Source organism: Pelobates fuscus, chromosome 5 (assembly GCF_036172605.1).
Source record: "Pelobates fuscus isolate aPelFus1 chromosome 5, aPelFus1.pri, whole genome shotgun sequence".
Classification (NCBI taxonomy): Eukaryota; Metazoa; Chordata; class Amphibia; order Anura; family Pelobatidae; genus Pelobates; species Pelobates fuscus.
The window spans coordinates 159,627,153-159,648,730 of NC_086321.1; the positions used below are offsets into that span (position 1 = coordinate 159,627,153).

At 36.4% G+C, this 21,578-nt stretch overlaps 2 protein-coding genes across 6 annotated transcripts in view; one reads left to right on the forward strand and one right to left on the reverse strand.

The window, feature by feature from the left end:
- CHEK2 (checkpoint kinase 2) overlaps positions 1-17,272 on the forward strand; it is a 33,373-nt gene extending 16,101 nt beyond the window's left edge. For all 5 annotated transcript variants that reach the window (XM_063454615.1, XM_063454616.1, XM_063454618.1 and 2 more), the window contains 9 exons: positions 6,868-6,921; positions 8,234-8,298; positions 9,015-9,114; positions 10,053-10,139; positions 11,424-11,587; positions 11,683-11,798; positions 13,206-13,291; positions 14,188-14,253; positions 15,682-17,272. In XM_063454615.1, coding sequence (XP_063310685.1) covers positions 6,868-6,921; positions 8,234-8,298; positions 9,015-9,114; positions 10,053-10,139; positions 11,424-11,587; positions 11,683-11,798; positions 13,206-13,291; positions 14,188-14,253; positions 15,682-15,783 — 840 coding nt within the window. In that variant the 3' untranslated portion in view covers positions 15,784-17,272. The remainder of the gene's footprint in view (positions 1-6,867; positions 6,922-8,233; positions 8,299-9,014; positions 9,115-10,052; positions 10,140-11,423; positions 11,588-11,682; positions 11,799-13,205; positions 13,292-14,187; positions 14,254-15,681) is intronic.
- Positions 17,273-20,041: 2,769 nt separating this feature from the next.
- Positions 20,042-21,578, reverse strand: part of LOC134612654 (solute carrier family 2, facilitated glucose transporter member 11-like) — a 40,416-nt gene continuing 38,879 nt past the window's right edge. The window contains exon 13 of the mRNA XM_063457067.1: positions 20,042-20,699. Coding sequence (XP_063313137.1) covers positions 20,496-20,699 — 204 coding nt within the window. The 3' untranslated portion in view covers positions 20,042-20,495. The remainder of the gene's footprint in view (positions 20,700-21,578) is intronic.

Sequence of the window (21,578 nt, forward strand, 5' to 3'; positions counted from 1 at the left end):
CCATATTAACCAAATCACTATTACATGTACTGTCAATATTGAATAAGGAAAAAATAAAGTAATTCGTCAAAGGGTTACTAATACAGACAAAGACAAAGATCAAGGTGTTTCCGTAAGAAAATAGTCAAGCCTAATATCTCCACCATAGATATCACCTCGGGAGAATCCGCCTCTGAAAATGAGAGTACCACGACACAGAAATCAGTTAGTTTTTTAGGGGTCAGCGAACCATCAGAGGCAACCCCGCCACGCAAGATCACAAGGAGCAGTCGGAGAAACGGAGGAGACAAGTCACAAGGAGAGGCCAGAGGGAGCATCCCCATTGGTCTCAGGGACAGACCTCCTCTCCAGAAATAATTCCCGTTTTCAACTTATGAGACAGGGAACTGTCCAAAGGGGAAATTGATATTCTGAATAATGGTCTCTCTTTTATCCCCACCACGATGGCCAATAGTTTTCAATGGGATGTGGAATTTTTCAAATTTGGGAGGAGTCTTAGATTGAAAGACTTTTTTAATAAAACACAGAAGGACCAACCAATGGACCATGAACAACTACAAGGATACAGATTTAAAAATCCCAGAAAGTTTGATCCACCTTCTTGTCACTCTAAAATTAAGACTTTTCTAACAGTCAAATCAAAAATGGAGGACATTCTATCTAGGAGACATCCAAGACACTTCAACCTCTCTAAGGAACAGAGGGACATAGTACAGAAGCTATCACAAGATGCAACCATAACCATACGACCGGCAGATAAGGGAGGGGGAATCGTGATACAGAACTATAAAGATTATGCATTGGAAATATACAGACAGCTGGAAGATGAGAATACCTACCAAATTCTGAAGGGGGATCCTACTATGGATATAGCACAGAAAATACATGAAACCTTCACATTTGGATTAACAGCAGGATATATCGACATACAATTATTCCAATTTCTTAACAAAAGTAACCCTCGCACTGCTATCATATACACGCTCCCGAAAATCCATAAGGATTCTATGAATCCCCCCCGGACGACCGATTGTCTCGGCAGTGGACGGGATCCTGGAGCCGATTGCAAAATATCTGGATTTTTTTTGTTCAAATCACCAGTTAATGAAATTCCAACATGCATAAAAGATACGGCACAGTTAATAGAGGAGCTCAAGAAATTGAAATATATTGATGAACCAGTTATTTTCATTACTTTAGACGTCTCGAGTTTGTATACAGTAATACCTCACGAAGGGGGAATAGAAGCGATGAGAGAATTGCTCTCAGAAACGGAGCATTATCACAGACCCCCCATCGAATACACGCTTGAATTACGGTCTTTAGCCCTCAGGAACAATTACTTCAGATTCGAAACTAAGTGGTATTTACAAAAAGCAGGAACATCCATGGGGGCGGCAATGGCCCCCATGTATGCTAATTCGTATTTGTATCAGTTTGAGAAGGAACATATCTTCAAAAGACATTCGGGGTATATCCTGAAGTACTTTCGGTATATAGACGATATACTGATCCTATGGAGGGGCACCACAGATGAAGCACTAAAGTTAGTGGAAGGTATTAATGAGTCAAATACTCCTATTCATGTAACATCACATATTCATGACCCCAAGATACAGTTTCTGGATCTGGAAATATTATTGGAACAAGGGAGAATTGAATATCAAATGTATACTAAACCAACGGATCGAAATACCTTGCTCCATTATGAAAGTGCCCACCCCAAACATGTTAAGGACTCTTTACCGTTCTCTCAGTTCTTAAGAGTTTTATAAGAAATAATTTGGGCACCATTTGGTGCGAAGAACAAATACAGCAAATGTACAACAAATTTGCACAGATAGGTTATACACGAATAATACTTGATAGAGCACTTGGAAAAGCTAGGAATTACATGGCTGGGGGTGTGACACAGTCTCGGAATAACAAGGCTAGAATTCCCTTTCCAATGACATATAACGTGTCTACTACTAAAATTTGCCAGGAAATTAATACAAATTGGCATATCATGGAGAATGACAAGTCTACCAGAGAGCTTTCGCAATAAACCAATGTTTGCTTATAAAAACAACAAAAGCTTGCAGGACCTTTTAGTCCAGACTGATCCAGTCCAAAGCTATTTGCCGGTGAACAAAAATGCAAGTAACAACGGATGCATAAGATGCCTAGGTTGTGTGACCTGCGGTCACCTCATTCCGTGCAAGAGTTTTAATCATCCACATACAGGACAAATTTTCAAAATCCAACATAGGATCAATTGTCGTACTGACTTTGTAATTTACAAATTGTCTTGTCCGTGTGGGCTTAATTATGTCGGGAAGACAGAAACTGCCCTCTGCGAGAGGATAAGAGGACACAGGTCCAGCATTAGATTAGCCTACAGGGACAGTAAGACTGACAAACCAGTTGCACGACACTTTCTAGAAAAAGGCCATCCCCTCACATCACTGAAATGCGTGGCGATAGACCATGTCCCAGTCTCAAGAAGAGGTGGCAACAGACAAGAACGATTATTACAAAGAGAAACGTGGTGGATTAAAAAATTGGCAACATTAGCCCCAAATGGACTTAATGAAAAATTGTCATATGTTGCTTTCTTATGATAAAGATAAGGGGGTGAGATATGCTGTACAAGGATTGACAGTGGAACATATGATGTGGCCTTCTGCCTTACAATGCCAGCCCCTTTTTCAATTATTTCAATTCTTCTCCATTTTTAATTATCATTACATTTTTGTATGAATTTAAGTATTTAGAACATTTTATGCTTTGTTTTTCTTAATGGGACTTCGAATTCAGGTCTTTGTAATATCATACATGGTGAGATACTTTCCCGTTTAAGGGCAAGTATTAATGTGATTATTAGGATGTCTATCTCTCCTCATCATTTGGTCTGGACTTTCCTTACATAGAGCTATAAGGTGTATTGGACCATATAGTTTCACTGATTATCATGGTGTTAGTTTTTCTTTGCACTTTGGGCACTTATCACTTTAAATTTGATAGAAATTTTTTAGCACTGTTTCACACTTTAGTTGGTATGCATTTGCACTTTATTGCAAATATTGGTGCCAATTTTGATATTGATTCATATTACAGGCAGGTTTTTTGCTACTTGCCCGTTACACGATTATAGACCCATCCTTATGGATGTCTTAAAATTAAGTGCATCACTGTAGAATCATATATGCATTGGCACTTTATTAATAATTTCAACGCTATTTTGATATCGATTTATATCACAAGTAGGATTTCCTCTCACCTGCTCGCCACATGACTACAATTACATTTCTCTGGATGTTTTGTTTTTATATACACTTTATTTCATAGAATCTAATGAGTAGGTCACTTAACACTATTGGTCCTATCGTATGAAATAGGCATTTACATATGGATTCTATAAGAGATATAAATTGCACTAATAGGTCTTTTTGGTCTGTTCTGTGTTAGTAACCCTTTGATGAATTACTTTATTTTTTCCTTATTCAATATTGACAGTACATGTAATAGTGATATAGTTAATATGGAAAGGAGGAGGAGATGTATATATGTGCCCATATCTATTTATTATCCATCCCATGATAGATATTCATATAAGTAAGGGTTGCTGACAAATCCTCTCCCCGAGCTTGGGTCAGATGCGGAGATCAGGAGAGATAAGCCAGTAGCGCATGCACACCTTTTTTACACACCTGAAATGTAAGTCTTAATTTGATTGATGTTCCTATTTAAGCTATGTAAGTTTCATTTATGTTTTGTATGCTGTCCTGATGAAAGCTCCCAAGAGGAGCTGAAACGTTGACCTGTGGAGTAAAGTATTTTTTTCTTATTTATGAATCCTGGGAGTGCTGATTATTTTTGCTGTGTGTGTGTGTGTGTGTGTGTGTGTATGTGTATATATATGTGTATATGTGTATATATATATATATATATATATATATATATATATATATAATTTTTTTTCCTCGTTCCCCTCTTAACCCTTTAGCTGTATCTCACTTTCACTTGCCTGCTGAGAATAAGGCAAGTTTACTAGTGCGATATCTCCTTAATTCATAGTATCACTATTAATGCAGAACAAATAGAAATATATTACCAGATACAAACATTGCCATAGAAAAACAATACTAACAACATTTCTGCTAATGACTTCGTTTCCATTGCTTTAACCCATTTGCAATACGAACACCGGTATTTATTTATGCACAAAATGTATCTTACTTTATTCAAATATAAGCAGCTTTTGAAACATTTTTACATTTTCTTTTTTATTTATAATCAATATATACCAAAACCACCCTTTTTTTAATACACATATATGCAAGGAAATTTATACAATAATAAGAATATAATGGAGTCGATACTCTTCACAAGACTCGCAAGGTTCCCAGAAAAATCAGTACATATTTGTAAGTGGGGCATTTACGAAATTATATAAAAGAAGGCCCATTCATTTGGTGGTCAACATTTTCTCCCTGCGGAAGTGAGTGCACAGCTCACAAAACCTGTAGGAGCGAGGATACAGTGAACACCAGTAGCATCACGTCCTTGGACTAAGTGCCAGTGCCACGATCCTCCGGTTACTTTTCACACGTTCAAACTGGAAAGACGATGAAGCAAAGGGACAAGCACACCTAACAGGATCCATGCCAAGTACAGCACAGTAAGAATTATTGCGATACACAGGAGGATTCTTGGGCCACTTATCTCAAGCTTACCTTACAGTATCTTAAGGGATCTGAGATTTTCACAAACTATATACACCTAAAGAGCTGGGTGAATATTTCAGGACTTTAGCCCACTTCTATACATTCAATATACACTCCTTTTGACACAGATGTTATATTATTTTGATTCTTCTTTTTTGTATGCTTTATTTTTTAGGAGTATGTAGATGTGTATTTATTCTAATGTATTTCTATATGTTTTTAGCAGTCTAAAAAAAGTGTTATTTATATACAAGCTTCACTTCCCTCGTGCTCTTTTTATTTATTTTTTAATAAACATTATACCGTTGATTAAGGAAATACCAAGGATATCTCCTATTAAGAGCAGCATTGGAATACTAGTACTTTTTTATGTATACATTACTACCTACATTTTTTTATGTATATTTGATTGGCAACTACAGATTTTTAAAATGCTTCATATTTTAACACCTTAGGTGATTAGATCAAAGGCTGCTTATATGTGATACACATATCTTTTCTTTCTTCTTCCTATACATACTCTGAGCGCGATTCAGTATCCCAATCACCTTAGATTGGAATTCCCATAGACATTAAAAGGAAACTATAGTCACCAGAACAACTACAGCTTATTGAATTTGTTCTGGTGAGTAGAATCATTACCTTCATGTTTTTTGCTGTAAACACTGTCTTTTCAGAGAAAATGCAGTGTTTACATTACAGCCTAGTGATAACTTCACTGGCCATTCCTCAGATGTCTGTTAGAGATCCTTCCTGGGTCATGGCTGCCTAAAATACATCCAAACATTCAGTGTCTCCTCCCTCTGCATGCAGACACTGAACTTTCCTCATAGAGATTCATTGATTCAATTCATCTCTATGAGGAGATGCTGATTGGCCAGGGCTGTGTTTGAATCATGCTGGCTCTGCCCCTGATCTGCCTATTTGTCAGTCTCAGCCAATCCTATGGGGAAGCACTGTGATTGGATTAGGCTACCACTTCTGCTGATGTCAGCAGACTGCTTGTTTTTTCTGGCAGACAGGGCCAAGCCAGCAGCTTCTGGCTTGAAAACAGTAAGATTTTTACTATATTTACGGATGCATGAGGGGCCCAGGGGGGCTAGATGGTGGTTTTAACACTATAGGGTCAGGATTACATGTTTGCATTCCTGACCCTACAGTGATCCTTTAAAAGAAAACACAAGATTTAAATAAATACCGTATTTATCGGCGTATAACACGCACTTTTTCTCCCTGAAAATAGGGAGAAAATCATGGGTGCGTGTTATACGCCGATATCCCACATTTACTTACCTGTCTTGAAGTGTGGGCCGGCTTCACAGCGCGCACCGCGGTACTGGAACTTAAATTTCAGGTTCCGGTTTCCGGCGGGACTGAAAGGAAGTGTGCACACTATTGTGTGCACACTTCCTTTCAGTCCCGCCGGAAACCGGAACCTGAAATTTAAGTTCCAGTACCGCGGTGCGCGCTGTGAAGCCGGCCCACGCTTCAAGACAGGTAAGTAAATATGGGACAGAGGGAAAGTGCACTAGGGGACACTATGGGAGGGGGGACACACTATGGGAGGGGCACTATGGGGGGTGGAGAATACTATGGGAGGGGGGAAGAATACTATGGAAGGGGGGGAACACTATGGGATGAGGGGGGAACACTATGGGATGAGGGGGGAACACTATGGGATGAGGGGGGAACACTATGGGATGAGGGGGGAACACTATGGAAGGGGGGGAGAATACTATGGGAGGGGGTGAAGAATACTATGGAAGGGGGGGAACCCTATGGGATGAGGGGGGGGGAGAATACTATGGGAGGGGGGGAGAATACTATGGGAGGGGGGGAAGAATACTATGGAAAGGGGGGGGGAACACTATGGGATGAGGGGGGGGAATACTATGGGAGGGGTGGAAATTTCCTGGAATTTCCTTCTGAAAAAGAGGTGCGTGTTATACGCCGGCGCGTGTTATACGCCGGTAAATACCCAGTGGAACTGACTGTAACGTAACCTGCACATTGCACCTAAGTGAAGCTATACTGAATCCTGAATACCCTGAAATTTTCAACTGAAAACCTTCTTCTGAAATCTTGGCAGCAAATTGATAAACAGATTGCCATTGCAAACCAAAGGTGCACGCTGAGTTTTATCTTTATTCTCCTATAGGAAAGGCCTATTGCTTTTGATACAGAAATTGAGATTCTAAAGAAACTGAATCACGTAAGTAAAATGTTTTAGCTAAACAGCAAAAGAAAACTATTTATATATATTTTTTTTTAACATGTCCATGGATAAACATTTTTTTTTTTAATTTTTTTTTTTGTGTGTGTGTATTTCCCATCATCAAAACAGGAAGTGTATTGGTGTTCCATTGGTCGGACTACTTTCTAAAGTCATCTTTGCACAATTGTTCTAGAGCACTCTGTCTTTCAAGAAACAGATACTTCTGTTTTAGTTGTATCCAATATGTTTTAAGAACACTATAATGTCAGAAATACAAAGCTGTATTCGTAACACTACAGTGTCCACTGCCCCCATAGGCTCCCTCCGGAGCAATCAAAGGGTTAGAAAATCTTTAAACTCTTACCTTATTCCACCACCAAGGTCTGTAGGTGCTAGTTATGTCTCCACCTCCTGACATCAGCGTCGAGGGAAACGCATGCGCTGCTTGTGCATGAGGCCTTCCCAATAGGAATGCATTGAATCAATGCTTTGCTATGGGACTTTGCAAGACGTGAATGTCCAGTGTCATTTCACATACTTAACCTCCGTGAAACTGCAGGAAGTGCCTCTAGTGACTGTCTTTGTAGTTTCTCTAAAACTGCAATGTCTTCAGCTGCAGGATTAAGGGGACAGGGACATGGGTGCCTATAGTGTCTCTTTTTATATACTTCTTACATGTATTATTCGAATAAGCAAACGGTACTTTTGGAAGCCTCCTTCAGACACTCAATATAGTGATTTGAAAATATTTTGTTTTGTAGTTTTAATTGTAAAAACGTGGCAATGTCCTTTTGTTTTGGCACTTTAAGAAGTTTTAATAACTTCCTATGTATCCTCTTGCTCCATTAGTCTCTAAGCTCTCTTGATGTAAGGCAATATAGCAAAGTTACACTGATTCTTCTTTTTTTAAGGCATTCTCTACATATTTGTATGCAATATTTAGTATTAATATATTCATGGGTTTTAGATATGACGAAAGACTCTATTGGTGAAGGACTCTTTGAATTCTATGTTCCCATCCTGCCTTAAAACTAAAAGGGTTCCTATTTAATTTATTTTCTATACAGCAAACCACTTTTTTCTTATCACGTTGCTCTTTCGCAAGACTGGCTTAACAAATGTGTTTTGTAAAATATTATACATGAATTGGTTCCCAAAATTGTTTCTGCCTAACCCAAAAGTAAGAACGGATTAATACAAAACACAAACCTAATATGTCTATGTAAATTGTGAATATCATTTTATGTAACTTTGTATAGTCGTGGGATTCTTCCGTGATTTGTTTACCTTTTTTTGTCTCCTTTTGCAGCCTTGCATAATTAGAATTGAAAATTTCTTTGACTCAGAAGATTTCTATTACATTGTTTTGGAACTGTAAGTACTTCTGGTGGCTTTGCTCTCATTTGGCTGCCAGACGTAAAGTAGATAGATATAGATATATATATATGTGTGTATGTATATTTTAGAAATAAGTTTAGTTTAACAATTTGTAGTTCCTATAGTCTATACATGTATTGTCCGCTTTAGGTAAATGGCCCCTTTGTTTGAAACATTAACATTAACTGAGCTTTTTACTTTAAAGGCAGCCTACATGTAAAATATTTCTGCTGGGTTTTTGGCACTTGTGTGTCAAAAATAGTTTCCAATGTAAGGTATGGAGAAACACTTATTTGTGTTCTATTTTGGCTCATTATTTGCACCTCTTGTTTATTGGAGCTTACAATGAATTTGTGATATAAGAAGATATACCACATTTGGAAGCACCAAGGCATATATGTCGTGAGCTCTTTGTATGTGTCTCACAAATTTTTGTAAGTTTGTTTTTGTAAGTAATTTAAATTCACTGTGGTGGTTTTTTTTTTTTTTTTTTTTTTTTTTTTTTTTTTTAATGGATTGCAGGATCACCATAGCTTACTGAGAGTTTCAGTTTTATGAAGATCTCTGCTTAAGGAAAGAACTGTTGACTGTAATTACATGGGTGATTCTGTGTATTCTGAACCACAAACAATGATGCAAAATCATATTTCACTAAAAGAGTTTAAAAACTGGAGCTGGGCGCTTATGTAACCTAGTGATCCATTTTATTCTAGGATGGAAGGAGGTGAATTATTTGACAGAGTAGTGACATCCGTCAGGCTTAAAGAATCTACGGCAAAACTGTATTTTTATCAGATGCTGCTAGCTGTTCAGGTAATCGATCCAAGTTATGTGATAAGTAAACAATCTCTATATCCTAACTATGGAACTTTCACATGCTTACTAGAAGGAATCTACAACAATCTATAAAAGGGGGAAAAAAGTGTCTGTCTCATTTTGAGTTATCACTTACTTGCCCAAAGGCTTCTGGAGTGTTTTGAAGTTTGAAATTTCAAATTTGTATAGGAATTTGTGACTTGTGTTTGGAATCAAAATTGAGCTGTATGTGTTGTAGGGAACAAAAAGCATAGCACGTCTAACTAGTAGGCCCTGACTCTTTGCAAAACCAGTTACCACCAAAAATCCTGTAGAGTGTTATTGAAAAATGCACCAAGGATGACACAAGTGACAACTATAAGTTAAATAGCTTAATAGGGACTCACCACTGCCCAAATCAATAAAATAAAGTCACTTTTTAGGACTGTAACTATACCCACAATGAAAGCATGCATTTAAATATGCATTTTTGTCCATTGGGAGCATATCTAAAAACATTTTGCAAATGCCGCAGATCTTTTGTCTGAAGCCTTTTCAAGTCCTCCCCTTCTAACAGTGCCCAGACTTTCTGTCACTATCCAGTTTCAAACTTCCCAAATGCAGCTCAATGAGAAGTCTTTGCAAAGCAGGTGCTCTGGGCCATTACTCATCTTTTGCGTTTAGCTCCACTGAATGTGTAAAATTGGATTCAAGCTCGCAAGCAAGCTTTGCTGAATCCAAAGTCTCATATCATGGCTGTAGTTAATTTTGTTAATTTTACAACGCTGTGATTGCTTTAATTACTAACAGGTTGTTCAGGTTATTGTTTATTCAGTTTTGCATGGTTACATTTTTTTTATTTTATTTAGACTTGTTTCACTCTGTATGTCCAATTTGCATAGTTATGTTTAATAGTTTTATTTCTGTTGCAATGTTTAATATAATTTGACTCCTAGTACCTCCATGAGAATGGAGTCATTCACCGGGATCTTAAACCTGAAAATGTGCTGCTATCATCCACCAATGAAGAATGCTGCATCAAGGTGGGTATTGTGAATATTGTCATATACTATGCATATACCTAGAATGGGGAAGATCTCACTGCATGTACCTAACCCTGAACAAGTGACTTAAAGAGAAGAAAGGAAAAAAAAAAACATAATCATTTCCCTCTGAATATTCTTAATGGAATAGGAAATGATTAACATAAACTAACCAACATGTGAATTAAATAAAATAAATGTGTAATGCTTCTTGAATTTGAAAGAAATGAATTTGATCTGAATACATATTTGCTAAAGTGAAGGGAGTTCTGCCAAGGTTTTTATAATATGTTTGAACCATGTGGTGACCTTGCCAGTCTGACACAGTATGCATATAGTTTGCTATATATAGGGGAATTAGCATATTTGTTTAAATAGCTTTCAATTCAATGAAAATTAAGCAAAGCACCAGTGCAACACCATTATTTACAGGGAAACTATACAAACTATATAAATGTATTTATGTATTTTAAACTCTAGTGCTTTAAATAAAAAATAGTTATTTTGGGGGCTTGGTTAAAGGTTGTGCAGGCTTTATCCACTGATTGGAGCAGTAAATAATAAATAAATATATATATATATATATATATATATATATATAACAGCCAACCAGATGGCTAGGTCTGCATTTCCAGCAGCACACTTTGCAAGCGCCATTGCTGGCCACCATGGTAAGCACAGTTATTATTGTTTTATTATTTATATAGAGCCATCAGATTCCGTAGCGCTGTACAATGGGTGGACTAACAGACATGTAATTGTAACCAGACAACTGGACGTACAGGAACAGAGAGGTGGAGGGCCCTGCTCAATGAGCTTACATTCTAGAGGAAGTGGGGTATAGGGACATAAAGGGTAAAATGAAGCTTAGCAATAAAAGACTAGCATTCAGAGAGTGCATGGGAAAAGCTGATTTATTTCAGTTCAAGGGAACACTATAGCAATAAGAATACCAACATGCTCCAATGAATGGCAACAAGATTTGCGTCCAGTTTCTTCAGCTCTGCAGAAGCCGGATGTGAGTCACCAGACCAGCAAGGAGCCTCTGGGCCAGGTTTGGACCCAGCTAAGAGGGCAAAATGTGGCCAAGGTACTCCTACTGTCCTATCCACTACATCATACTGTAGTGGTTATGATGCCTAGCGTATCCCTTTAATTGCTTTATTATAAAACTGGAGTTGCACTTTCTAAACTGAATAATTTAGTAAATGGTTTATGCAACCACTAAAATAAACAGTCTTATTTGTATATTGTGTTGATATTTATTTTTCTGAATAAATACAGATAACGGATTTTGGCCAGTCCAAAATTCTTGGTGAAACCTCTCTGATGAAAACGTTGTGTGGTACCCCTACGTACTTGGCTCCTGAGGTGTTGAACACAGCGGGTACAGCTGGATATAGCAGTGCTGTGGATTACTGGAGCCTAGGGGTCATTCTGTTTGTCTGGTAAAAGCCTTTTTCTGTATCTAATTACAATCAACTTTCTCAATTCATTTCTTTGTGGTGTTTTTTTTCACCTCACTATTTCTATTTTATTTCAGCCTTAGTGGATATCCACCATTTTCAGAACAGAATGGTAAGATGCCACTGAAAAATCAGATTGCTGGCGGGAACTACACCTTCATTCCTGCTGCTTGGGAAAATGTCTCTCCTCCTGGTGTGTATATAATCTGCCATTTTCTGTTTATTTGAAAAACCTTTGTATCTGTATCGTTCACCTATCAATGGATTAAATTAAACATGCGTTTTTTTTTTTTTTTGTGTGGTGTTTTTTATTTTTTTTTTTTTTTTTATGCGATTTATCATCTGTCACAAAGTGACATGCTGATTTTTTTTTTTATATATGTATTAGTAATTACTAGACCCCAAACATGAAATCAAAAATTACTAAAGAACTACACAATGAAATACATGTTTTTATTTTTTTAAAGCAGACAATATAGATTTAAATTATTTGGATGTAGTCATTTTGTCACGATAAAATTATATGATTCAAAAATAAATATTTTTGCACCACTTGGCTACCAATTTCCAACTCACAACAGAAAAGTAAAACGAATAACCAGCTCTGTGGTTTTTTTGTTTTTTTTTCTGGTAATTCACTTGTATAAAAGTTATGTACCAGAATCATCATTTGTTCTAAGGAAACTGATTTCTGTGACAATCCTGGTGCCTTTTTAAAAATTAAAATAAAGAATTCACTTGCCAACAGCTAGTGGTGAATGGAAATTTTGAGCCCTGTACATATGATAAGAATATTATATTAATATAGATTTTTTCATATTTTTTTTTTTTTTTTTTTTTAATTGTCCCCCCTCCCTGCTTGTTAGCTGGCCAGAGAGGGGGGCTCTCACTCCCTGGTGGTCCAGTGGCATTGGCTGTGTAGGAGGGGGCTGGCAGAGAGCGTTTACTTACCTTTCCTGCAGCTCCTGTCAGCTCCCTTCTCTCACCTCCAGTCCGTGCAGCTCCCTTCTTCTCCACTGCAAGTCTCGCGGCTGTCCTTGTCTGTACTATGGCAATGTAAGTTGCCATAATACAGACACTCACTCGAGTATAAGACGAGTTGGGGTTTTTCAGCACAAAAAATGTGCTGAAAAACTCGACTTATACTCGAGTATATACGGTAAATTAAATGTTACCAATTGTACCCTTCCTGTCAATATCTGAATGGAGTCGAGTTGGAAGTGTAAATTTAATGGCAGCTGTCCTCGCCATGACATCTTCTGTTTTATTGTCAGGACCTTCTTACAGAGAAAGTTACATATTGGCAGCAAATGTAAGCATCTTTATTTTAAAAGTGACTTTAAAATCCAGTCATGGTACAGTGAACAGTGCAGTGTATTTGAGAGCAAATGTGATTCTAAACATGAGTGTCAAGCAGACAGAGAGCTCCTTCTCTAGAAACTAAGATTCAGGGTAATGGCTGAGTGTTTTTTTTGTTTTTATTTAGGACAATTTTTTTTTTCTTTTTTCTTTTTACCTATGGTGTTCCTCTGTGATTATTTTTTCTTTCTAGTTAGTAACCAATAAATTACTGATTGCATCCAGACAATTTTCTGTTCAGCTTTAGATCTTGTTAAAAAGTTGCTGGTTGTTGACCCGGAAAAGAGACTAACTACTAAGCAAGCTTTGGAACATCCATGGCTGCAGGTAAGGATTGGCACATGGAAACATGCATCTTGTTTTCTTTTAGGTTGTGGAGAAATTCATGCAATCTCTTGTGAAACAACTATCCTTTTGTTTATTGTATATGTCTTATGTGGATGCTTGTTCTGATGACTTAACCCCTTAAGGACCAAACTTCTGGAATAAAAGGGAATCATGGCATGTCACACATGTCATGTGTCCTTAAGGGGTTAAAGGAGCACTATAGGGTCAGGAACACAAACATGTATTCCTGACCCTATAGTGTTAAAACCGCTATCTAGCCCCCTTTGCCTCCCTAAATATAGTACAATCTTACTTGTATTCAAGTCTGAAGCTGCTGCCTTTTTTTTCTCATGTAAATGGTTGATAATGTAAAATATAAATGACACTTGTAGTACATTTAGAAATGATCACTTATATGGATACTGACTGGGGCATATATTTGTAATATAACACCTTTCAGTTATAGGTTTTATTTAGACGGATTACATACAGAGACCTACATGGATACATGATGGGGAAATGAAATGAAAGTAGCATTCTGATTGCTTGATTTCAATTGGAAGAAGACTGCTTCATTGACCTAAAAATGCATTGATAATTAATTGATCTCAATCCCAAGTATGCTATGAAAGGAATAAATCTACAGATATATTCCGTTTTCTAAATACACTCTTTTTTTTTTTTTTTTTTAGAAGGTCAAATTATGTTTAAGCAGTAGTGTCCTCTAAAGGTGCTGCTCCGCCTATCCCAAAATCTGACTGTGCCCTCGATGAATTTTAAGCATATTTTATATAATTTTTTTTTTTATATTTTTGTTTTATTGGTATTTACAGATATATAAACATATGGGTTATTTACTGTAAATTGTTTGTTTTATTTGTGATTACTTTGTTTAGGATGACAAAATGAGAAAAGATGCTGAGCGGTTAATGTGTGATGCCACAATGCTTCCACCTCAGCAGGTAATTTTAAAGGGACACTATAATTATCAAAACAACTGTAGCGTAATGCAGCAGTTTTGGTGTATAAATCATGCGCCGGCAGTCGTCTCACTGCTCTCTTCTCTGCCATTTAGGAGTTAAATCACTTTTTTTATACAGTCCTTGTCACACCACCTTGCATGCGACCTACACAGACTTCCTGAACAATTCTTGCAGACAGATCTAATGTTTAAACTTCCTTTATTGCATTATGTTTAAATTAGAATATCTCCTGCTCTGTTAATAGCCTTCTAGGGCCACACAAGAGCCTTTTGCTTGTGATTAAAGCTGTTTACAGAGCAGGAGATAAAAACTTCTAAAGCAAGTTGACATCTGATTGAAAATGTAACTTTTATTTTTAATGCAGGCTGTATGAGTCATATGAGGGGTGTGGGGGGGGGGTCAATGAGACAGCAGGGGCAGCTAAAGGTGTTTTGGTGCCTATAGTGTCTATTTGAGTTTATTTTTATTTGTCTCTTCCTTTTGCTGCTACTTTACTGAAACACATTTTAATTTTATTCATACTTTTTGGATAACCATTTTTTTTCATCTATCAATGAAAGTTGTTTTCTTTCACCTTTCTGCATGCTGGAGCAACCCTACCTTACCCTAACCAAGTTCACTTGTAGCAGGCGGTAAGTTATTGTTATAAACTCTGTCTCTTGTACCTGGCAGTCAGCTAGAGAGAAAATTTAAGCAACATTTCTATTCATCCTTTTCATATGCAATATTTGCCCCAACTTGGCTTCATCTAAACTGGATTATGGTGTAATATTGTACATTTTTAATATAGGTTTAGAAGAAAGCAGAGCATCTCATGGAAAAAAAATAAAAAGGTCAACACACATTCCAGCTAATTTGTACTGTTTTATTCAATGATGTGAGAGAAGTGACATACCGGCACATATCCCCTGTGATTTCTTCTCTACCACTTTTGAAGTAATTTCCTTGTCACGTATTTAAAATAATAAAATACTTGGGTTGGGTCATGTGAAATAATAGGCAGAGTTAAAACACAGTGCTCCTCTATTAATCTGATACCGTTTGTTTTACTTGTGACCAGTTTTGATCACACTTAATTTAGACATTTAATATGCTTATTTTTGTGTATACAAAGTAATATAGTGTGTGTGAAACTAAAAACATTGGCTGCCCAGTTACTTTTATCTACTCTATTCTGACCTCCTGCAAATCATTAACTAAATCCGTGACATTGTGACAATCCTTGCTTGTTAATGTAATGTTTTTGTATGTTTGTTGCTATTGCCACCTCTAGAATGGATGTCAACAGTGTAGATGTGAACCGTATTGTTTGTATAAAGGAGATTTATGGATCTAATACTTATGGCACTATACAAACACTCCATGTCCGACTTAATTTAACCTTTTTTTGCATTGTTTTATCTACAGATATCCGTAAGTCGGAAACGGGGACATGAAGAACATGAAGCAAGTACATCTAAACAATCAGAGACGTTAACAGCAACACCTGAAAAGAGGGCCAAAATGTGACACTTTACGCTAAACTATACCTTGTCTAATGTATATAATATCAGTGTTTTGTATGTAAATTAGTTTGTAAATTTATACATTTCAATAAATCACGTGAGTACTACTGTAGCTATAGGCCTTTTACGGGTATTTTGTAAGGAAGTTCCATATATTCATGGTATTTATTACTTGTTTACCTGACCATCTAATCATTGCTATGTGGAGGACGGGTCTGTGAGATGAACAGAAGGTTACTGTTAATGTAAATGATACTGTGTATCATTGAGACTACTATTAGAGGTGCCAGTTATATTGTTTGATATGAACATTTGGTTGTAAAGGACTGCCACTTTCATACAACCAACAAAAGCGGCTGCGGCTTTTGTGGACCGTTTTTCTCAGTAGCAATTTATTACTAATATTTCATAAACTTTTTTTTAACCTACCAGTGTGCTCTCTCTTTATTTGCCGAGGCAAAATATTTACATACATGTCTGCTGATTCGGGAGTATCAAGAGGAAGTGGAGGAATCTTGTTTTGACTCAACTCTAGCTAAAGCTATTATTTTGCTGCATTCATTTTAGTGGACCTGCATCCATTGCATAGATTTCTGATGGAAACATTACTTTCGGATCTTACACTGAGTTTTAAGAATAATACCTCAATATTAAAAAATGTATGACTTTACAGCAACCTGTTTAAAATAATATGTAACAGCCTCGATTTTTGGCAATTTACTAATACTAGGTCAGTTGCAAAGTCATCTTTAATGCCAACGTATAAATGTGCTTATTAGTTTAGGTTAGGTGGACTTAAATAACTAGTACCTTACATAAAAATGAAATGAATAAAACCCCACAAACATTGGGAGTTCCCAAAACATCCCTTATATTCAGAGGCAGTCACTCCGCTATCTCTTTTCCCACACCACAGTAATATGGGGGTTAATAAAAGTATGAAAATTTAGAGTCACATGTTAACTAGGAGGGACAGATCATGATCTCCTCTGTTTTCTATGTAATGGGTATTAAAGGGTTACTACAACCCTGATGATAAAACCTTTTATTTCCATTACCAATGCTCTATGGGACATAACAAATAACTAATTGTATTAATTATGTAATCTAATATATCTAAAACGTGACCTTTATTATATACTGCCCAGTTTAGAGAACATTATCAATTAATAATCCCTTAAGCAGATTAATTTGGAAAGGAGGATATCCGTTTTACGTTTGTTCATTTATAATCCAAACATTTAATGTATGATTGTTCAATATATTGATTAGTATTGAAGTTGGTACTATACAAGTATCTCTTGAAAAGACTCAAATGTTTGTGCATACCACTGAGAGAAGTACTAGTTGTAAGCTCGTTTGAATATAAACAATGGCTTTTGTGAGTAACCATATTTATTGAAAATGTTTGAATATCAGATTTCAGTCCATAAGCGAAAAATATTGATCAGTGTTCAATCAAAAAGAAAATGCAGCATTGATCAAGTTTTTGAAATGAAGCTTAAATCTGCTAGAATTAAATCAGATATATACATTTGCTAACATGGTTGCATTTTAAATATTGTAGTCATTTTTGAACCAGATCTAAATGACACATTCTGTGTAATTTAGAATGTCTTGTGCTAAATAATTACGTTTTTGAATTTATAAGTATATTGATTTTTAATATTCAGGGTTGAAGGAATTGTCTATCTGAACCGTTAAGTTTAGATGGTTGCATTTCTATAGCTATTATTGTTTTGCAGAGAAATAAAACTCCATGTTCTGTTATTGTGACCAGGATAAACCTAGGTCACAAAAACTAAAAATACATTTTTCCCAAATCCCTATGTACATTTAAATAAATGGAGATTTTTTTTATTACTCCAATGGCCATTAGAGGAAATGCCCACCTGCCACGTCAAGGCAAACCTCTTAGGTGGGGTCCAACACTAAACCTTTACCTTGCTTTCTTAAGCTTCTATCAAAGATCTCTGAGACAGAGAGGGGTATTTGTTATATATAGAAACATAGAAACATAGAATGTGACGGCAGATAAGAACCATTCAGCCCATCTAGTCTGCCCAATTTTCTAAATACTTTCATTAGTCTCTGGCCTTATCTTATAGTTAGGATAGCCTTATGCCTATCCCACGCATGCTTAAACTCCTTTCCTGTGTTAACCTCTACCACTTCAGCTGGAAGGCTATTCCATGCATCCACTACCCTCTCAGTAAAGTAATACTTCCTGATATTATTTGTAAACCTTTACCCCTCTAATTTAAGACTGTCCTCTTGTTGTGGTAGTTTTTCTTCTTTTAAATATAGTCTCCTCCCTTACTGTGTTGATTCCCTTTATGTATTTAAATGACCCCTATATACACCTCTACTTGCTTATTAACCCTTAATAGGGAACACATGGGATGGGTGGGCGGCAGCATTGTAACAGCTTTGACGTGGCAGGTGGGCATTCCCTCCAATGGCCATTCTTTGGTTTTTACTGTATGTATTGGGGCTGATGTGTACTATGGTCGTTGCTGCCGCCCAAGAGTACTGGGAGTTTGAGCGCAGAACTAATTTTTGTTTTTTTGTATTGTTACCAGTATGTCGGTGTTCTCACACAGGCTTGTTTTCTGATCCAATTTAATACATTTTGATAAGCTTTTCAAATTGGGTAATAATTGTGGATACACTTTTAAAATATTTAATATTTTGGGTGAAAATGGGACCGTTTTAACCATTTAAAAAGCTTCTCCAAAAATATTAAATTGAGGCCATTATCAGGGTTATTTATGAAAGAGAGAATTCAAATGTAAAGTCAAAATAGCCAAACTTGGCTTAAAATCTGTTAAGCCAGCTATGCCTCCAGTGTGGCTACTTTGGTCTTAAATTTGAAATTTAGTTTGAATTCTCGCTTTAGTCAATAACCATTTGTGTATTATGTCTTATATTTTTAAAATCCTCTCTAAGACCAAAGTCGATAGATGTTAATGCAGTGGTTTTGGTGCATAAATGCTGCAATTTTTCCTTGACAATGTTAAAATATCGTTATTTCTGATAATGCATTGAATTCCGGGATCACATACAGTACTGTGAGTTCTTATACAGACATATTTGACTTTTATGTGCTGAAAACTTTTTATGAAAATATAACCATGACATATGAGCCAGTAAGACGTGCATTTTTAATTTATTTTTTTAGAACAACGTAGTGATAGCATTTCATTATCTGAAACGGCAACATCATAATTTTCACATAGTTAGCGCACTTTGATATATTTTGACGAATGTAAATCTGGTGAAAACCCTTCACTTGTGTTTCAGAATAGAAAAACTCTCAATCAGCTATATTTCTCAATTTATAATTTGAGTTCTAAACTGCAGGAGACTATTTTTGATCTACAGGCATTGACTTTCTATAATGTTTTGGTATTTCCTATTACCAGCTCAAATTGTTAGTGTTTATCTCTGAATTAATTAATACTTTTTGTATATGATATCTGATTTTATTTGTCAGCTTTTTTTCTAGTGAAAAAAAAATACTTCAGTTAAACTCGTATGCGTGTAAATAATTTTGTTAAAAATTACTATGGCACATTCATGTAAATGCTGTGAAAAGGCTAATACATGTTTTTTTTTTTTTAGTTTTGTATGTTCAGAATATTCACTGTCTCCTAAAGAATAAATCCTTATTTTTAAAGTTTTTTCTTCCTGTTCATCAAAGCAATTGTTTCTCAATAAAGCTGCCATTAATATTTTGTAGAAAGAGGTAAGTTTGTAAAATGTAAAGCTATAGTTGAAATCCGACTACATAAAGTGTGCATACGTTGGATTTCACAGTTTCCTTTCTATGGTTGGCAATTCTTATGATCAATATAATGGGGCGATACTTGTGAAAATTGTGTTGCCTTATAAACAATTTTACCACGTTTACCAAGAAAATGTCCATAAAAATCTGGACATAAACCAGTTGCATCTGCAGTTATGATACTGGTGAAAATGATACATTCCTTAAAAGTATACTCTAATGTGATAAATACATATGTGTACTTATAATGGATTGTTCATCTGGTTGTTTAGATTCCGGTTCCACTGTAAAAACAAAAGTAAACTCGCTTTTTAGTTTTAGCAGCTCCAGTCTTCTGAAATCATCCAGATAGATGATCTTGGGCCAATACAATGCTTCTCATAGAGAAGCATTGCAGCCACAAATGTACTCGTCCAGATAGATGATCTTGGGCCAATTCAATGCTTCTCATAGAGAAGCATTGCAGCCACAAAATCTCCTCCTAGATAAGTATTGTCCTTATACTCTATAGCGGAGATTTATTTATACTGCATTTGGCATCATCACCTCTGGTGACTGTCTGAAGCTATTAGAAGCATTCCTAACATTTGTCAAACTGCAGGGACTGCATCTTGTCACCAAGACCACCTCTTTAAAAGGACACTATAGTCACCAGAACCACTACAGCTTAATGTAGTGTTTCTGGTGTCTATAGCCTGTCTCTGATTATTGTAAACCGTGCAGGGCAAAGGTTAGCCAAATGCACGGTTATCACAGGCCTTGTCATCAGAATGTACTAATTATTAATACATTGTATTAATGTATTCCGGTTTCTATATTGAAATGTGGCTGAAATTGTTTGATGCCCATACAGTTTTTTAAATAATTGTTTTAATGCTTAAAAAAAATATGCTAGCATTTTTTGTAGAAACAACATTTGATAATTGAGATCACATTTCCATAGCAAAAGTAGGGTATTTGCTCCGATCTTCTCTTAAAATGGAACTAATGTGACCAATGTTAAGTTTTTGGAATTCCTCTTTAATTTCAAGAAATGATTTGTTTTTGGTCTCCGGGACAACTATGTAGATGAAACCTGCTATAAGTGCGCATGCCACAAGGAAAAACAGGAAGCAATATTGATTTAATCCATTCTAAAAAAAAAAAAAGGAAAATGTAATCGTTAATACTAATATCCATAAAATGGAATTACCAGTTTTTTTAACAGCTGATTACAACGCCTATGAGGAAGCAGTGTAAGCCATCCTACTTCCTCCCTCCTTCAGAAGTTTCTGCCATCCGGATCACTTCCATACCCCTCCCTGCATCGATGCGATTTATATTATCAATGGTTGCCGGACTCTAAACAATTGTCAATCAAAGCAGGAAGTCGTAACAGTTGAATCATTGCTTTCCTATGGAGGCCTTCTTTGTTTCATAACAAAGTTTTACTGAGTCCCACGGAAGCACCACTAGTAGCTGTCAGGAACATGTTCACTAGAGGTGGACTTAACCCAGCAATGTAAACACTGCAGTTTCTACAAAACGGCAATGTTTCACATTGCATGGTTAACACTAAAAGAACACTGCAAGCAGGCCACTTTGTTTAGATGATTGGGCTAAGCGATTTTAATGGCCCTTTAACAGTGAATTGTAAGTTAAACTGACCAATTTAGGCCAAAATAACTGTTTTGGCCAAATTGTCCTATTACGCAGTAGTTCTAGTTTTGTAATTTTGTCTTGTATAATGCTGAATTACCAATTATTTTGCATCATAGTAAACTGTGGATGAGTGTAAGAAGAACCACTTCTGTTCTTGGATTGGCTATTTTAGTGGAGATGTCTAAATTCCTCACACCTTGTTAGCACAGCCTCTCCTAGTGTATGCAGTGGTGTATTTAGGTTTTGTGCTGCCCTAGGCAGGACGGTGCTCCGCCCCCCCCCCCCCCCATTTAAATTTTTCCCACCTCTTCCTGTCAAGGCCGCACTTTGACTGACAGACGCACACTCTCATATACACTTACTCGGACACA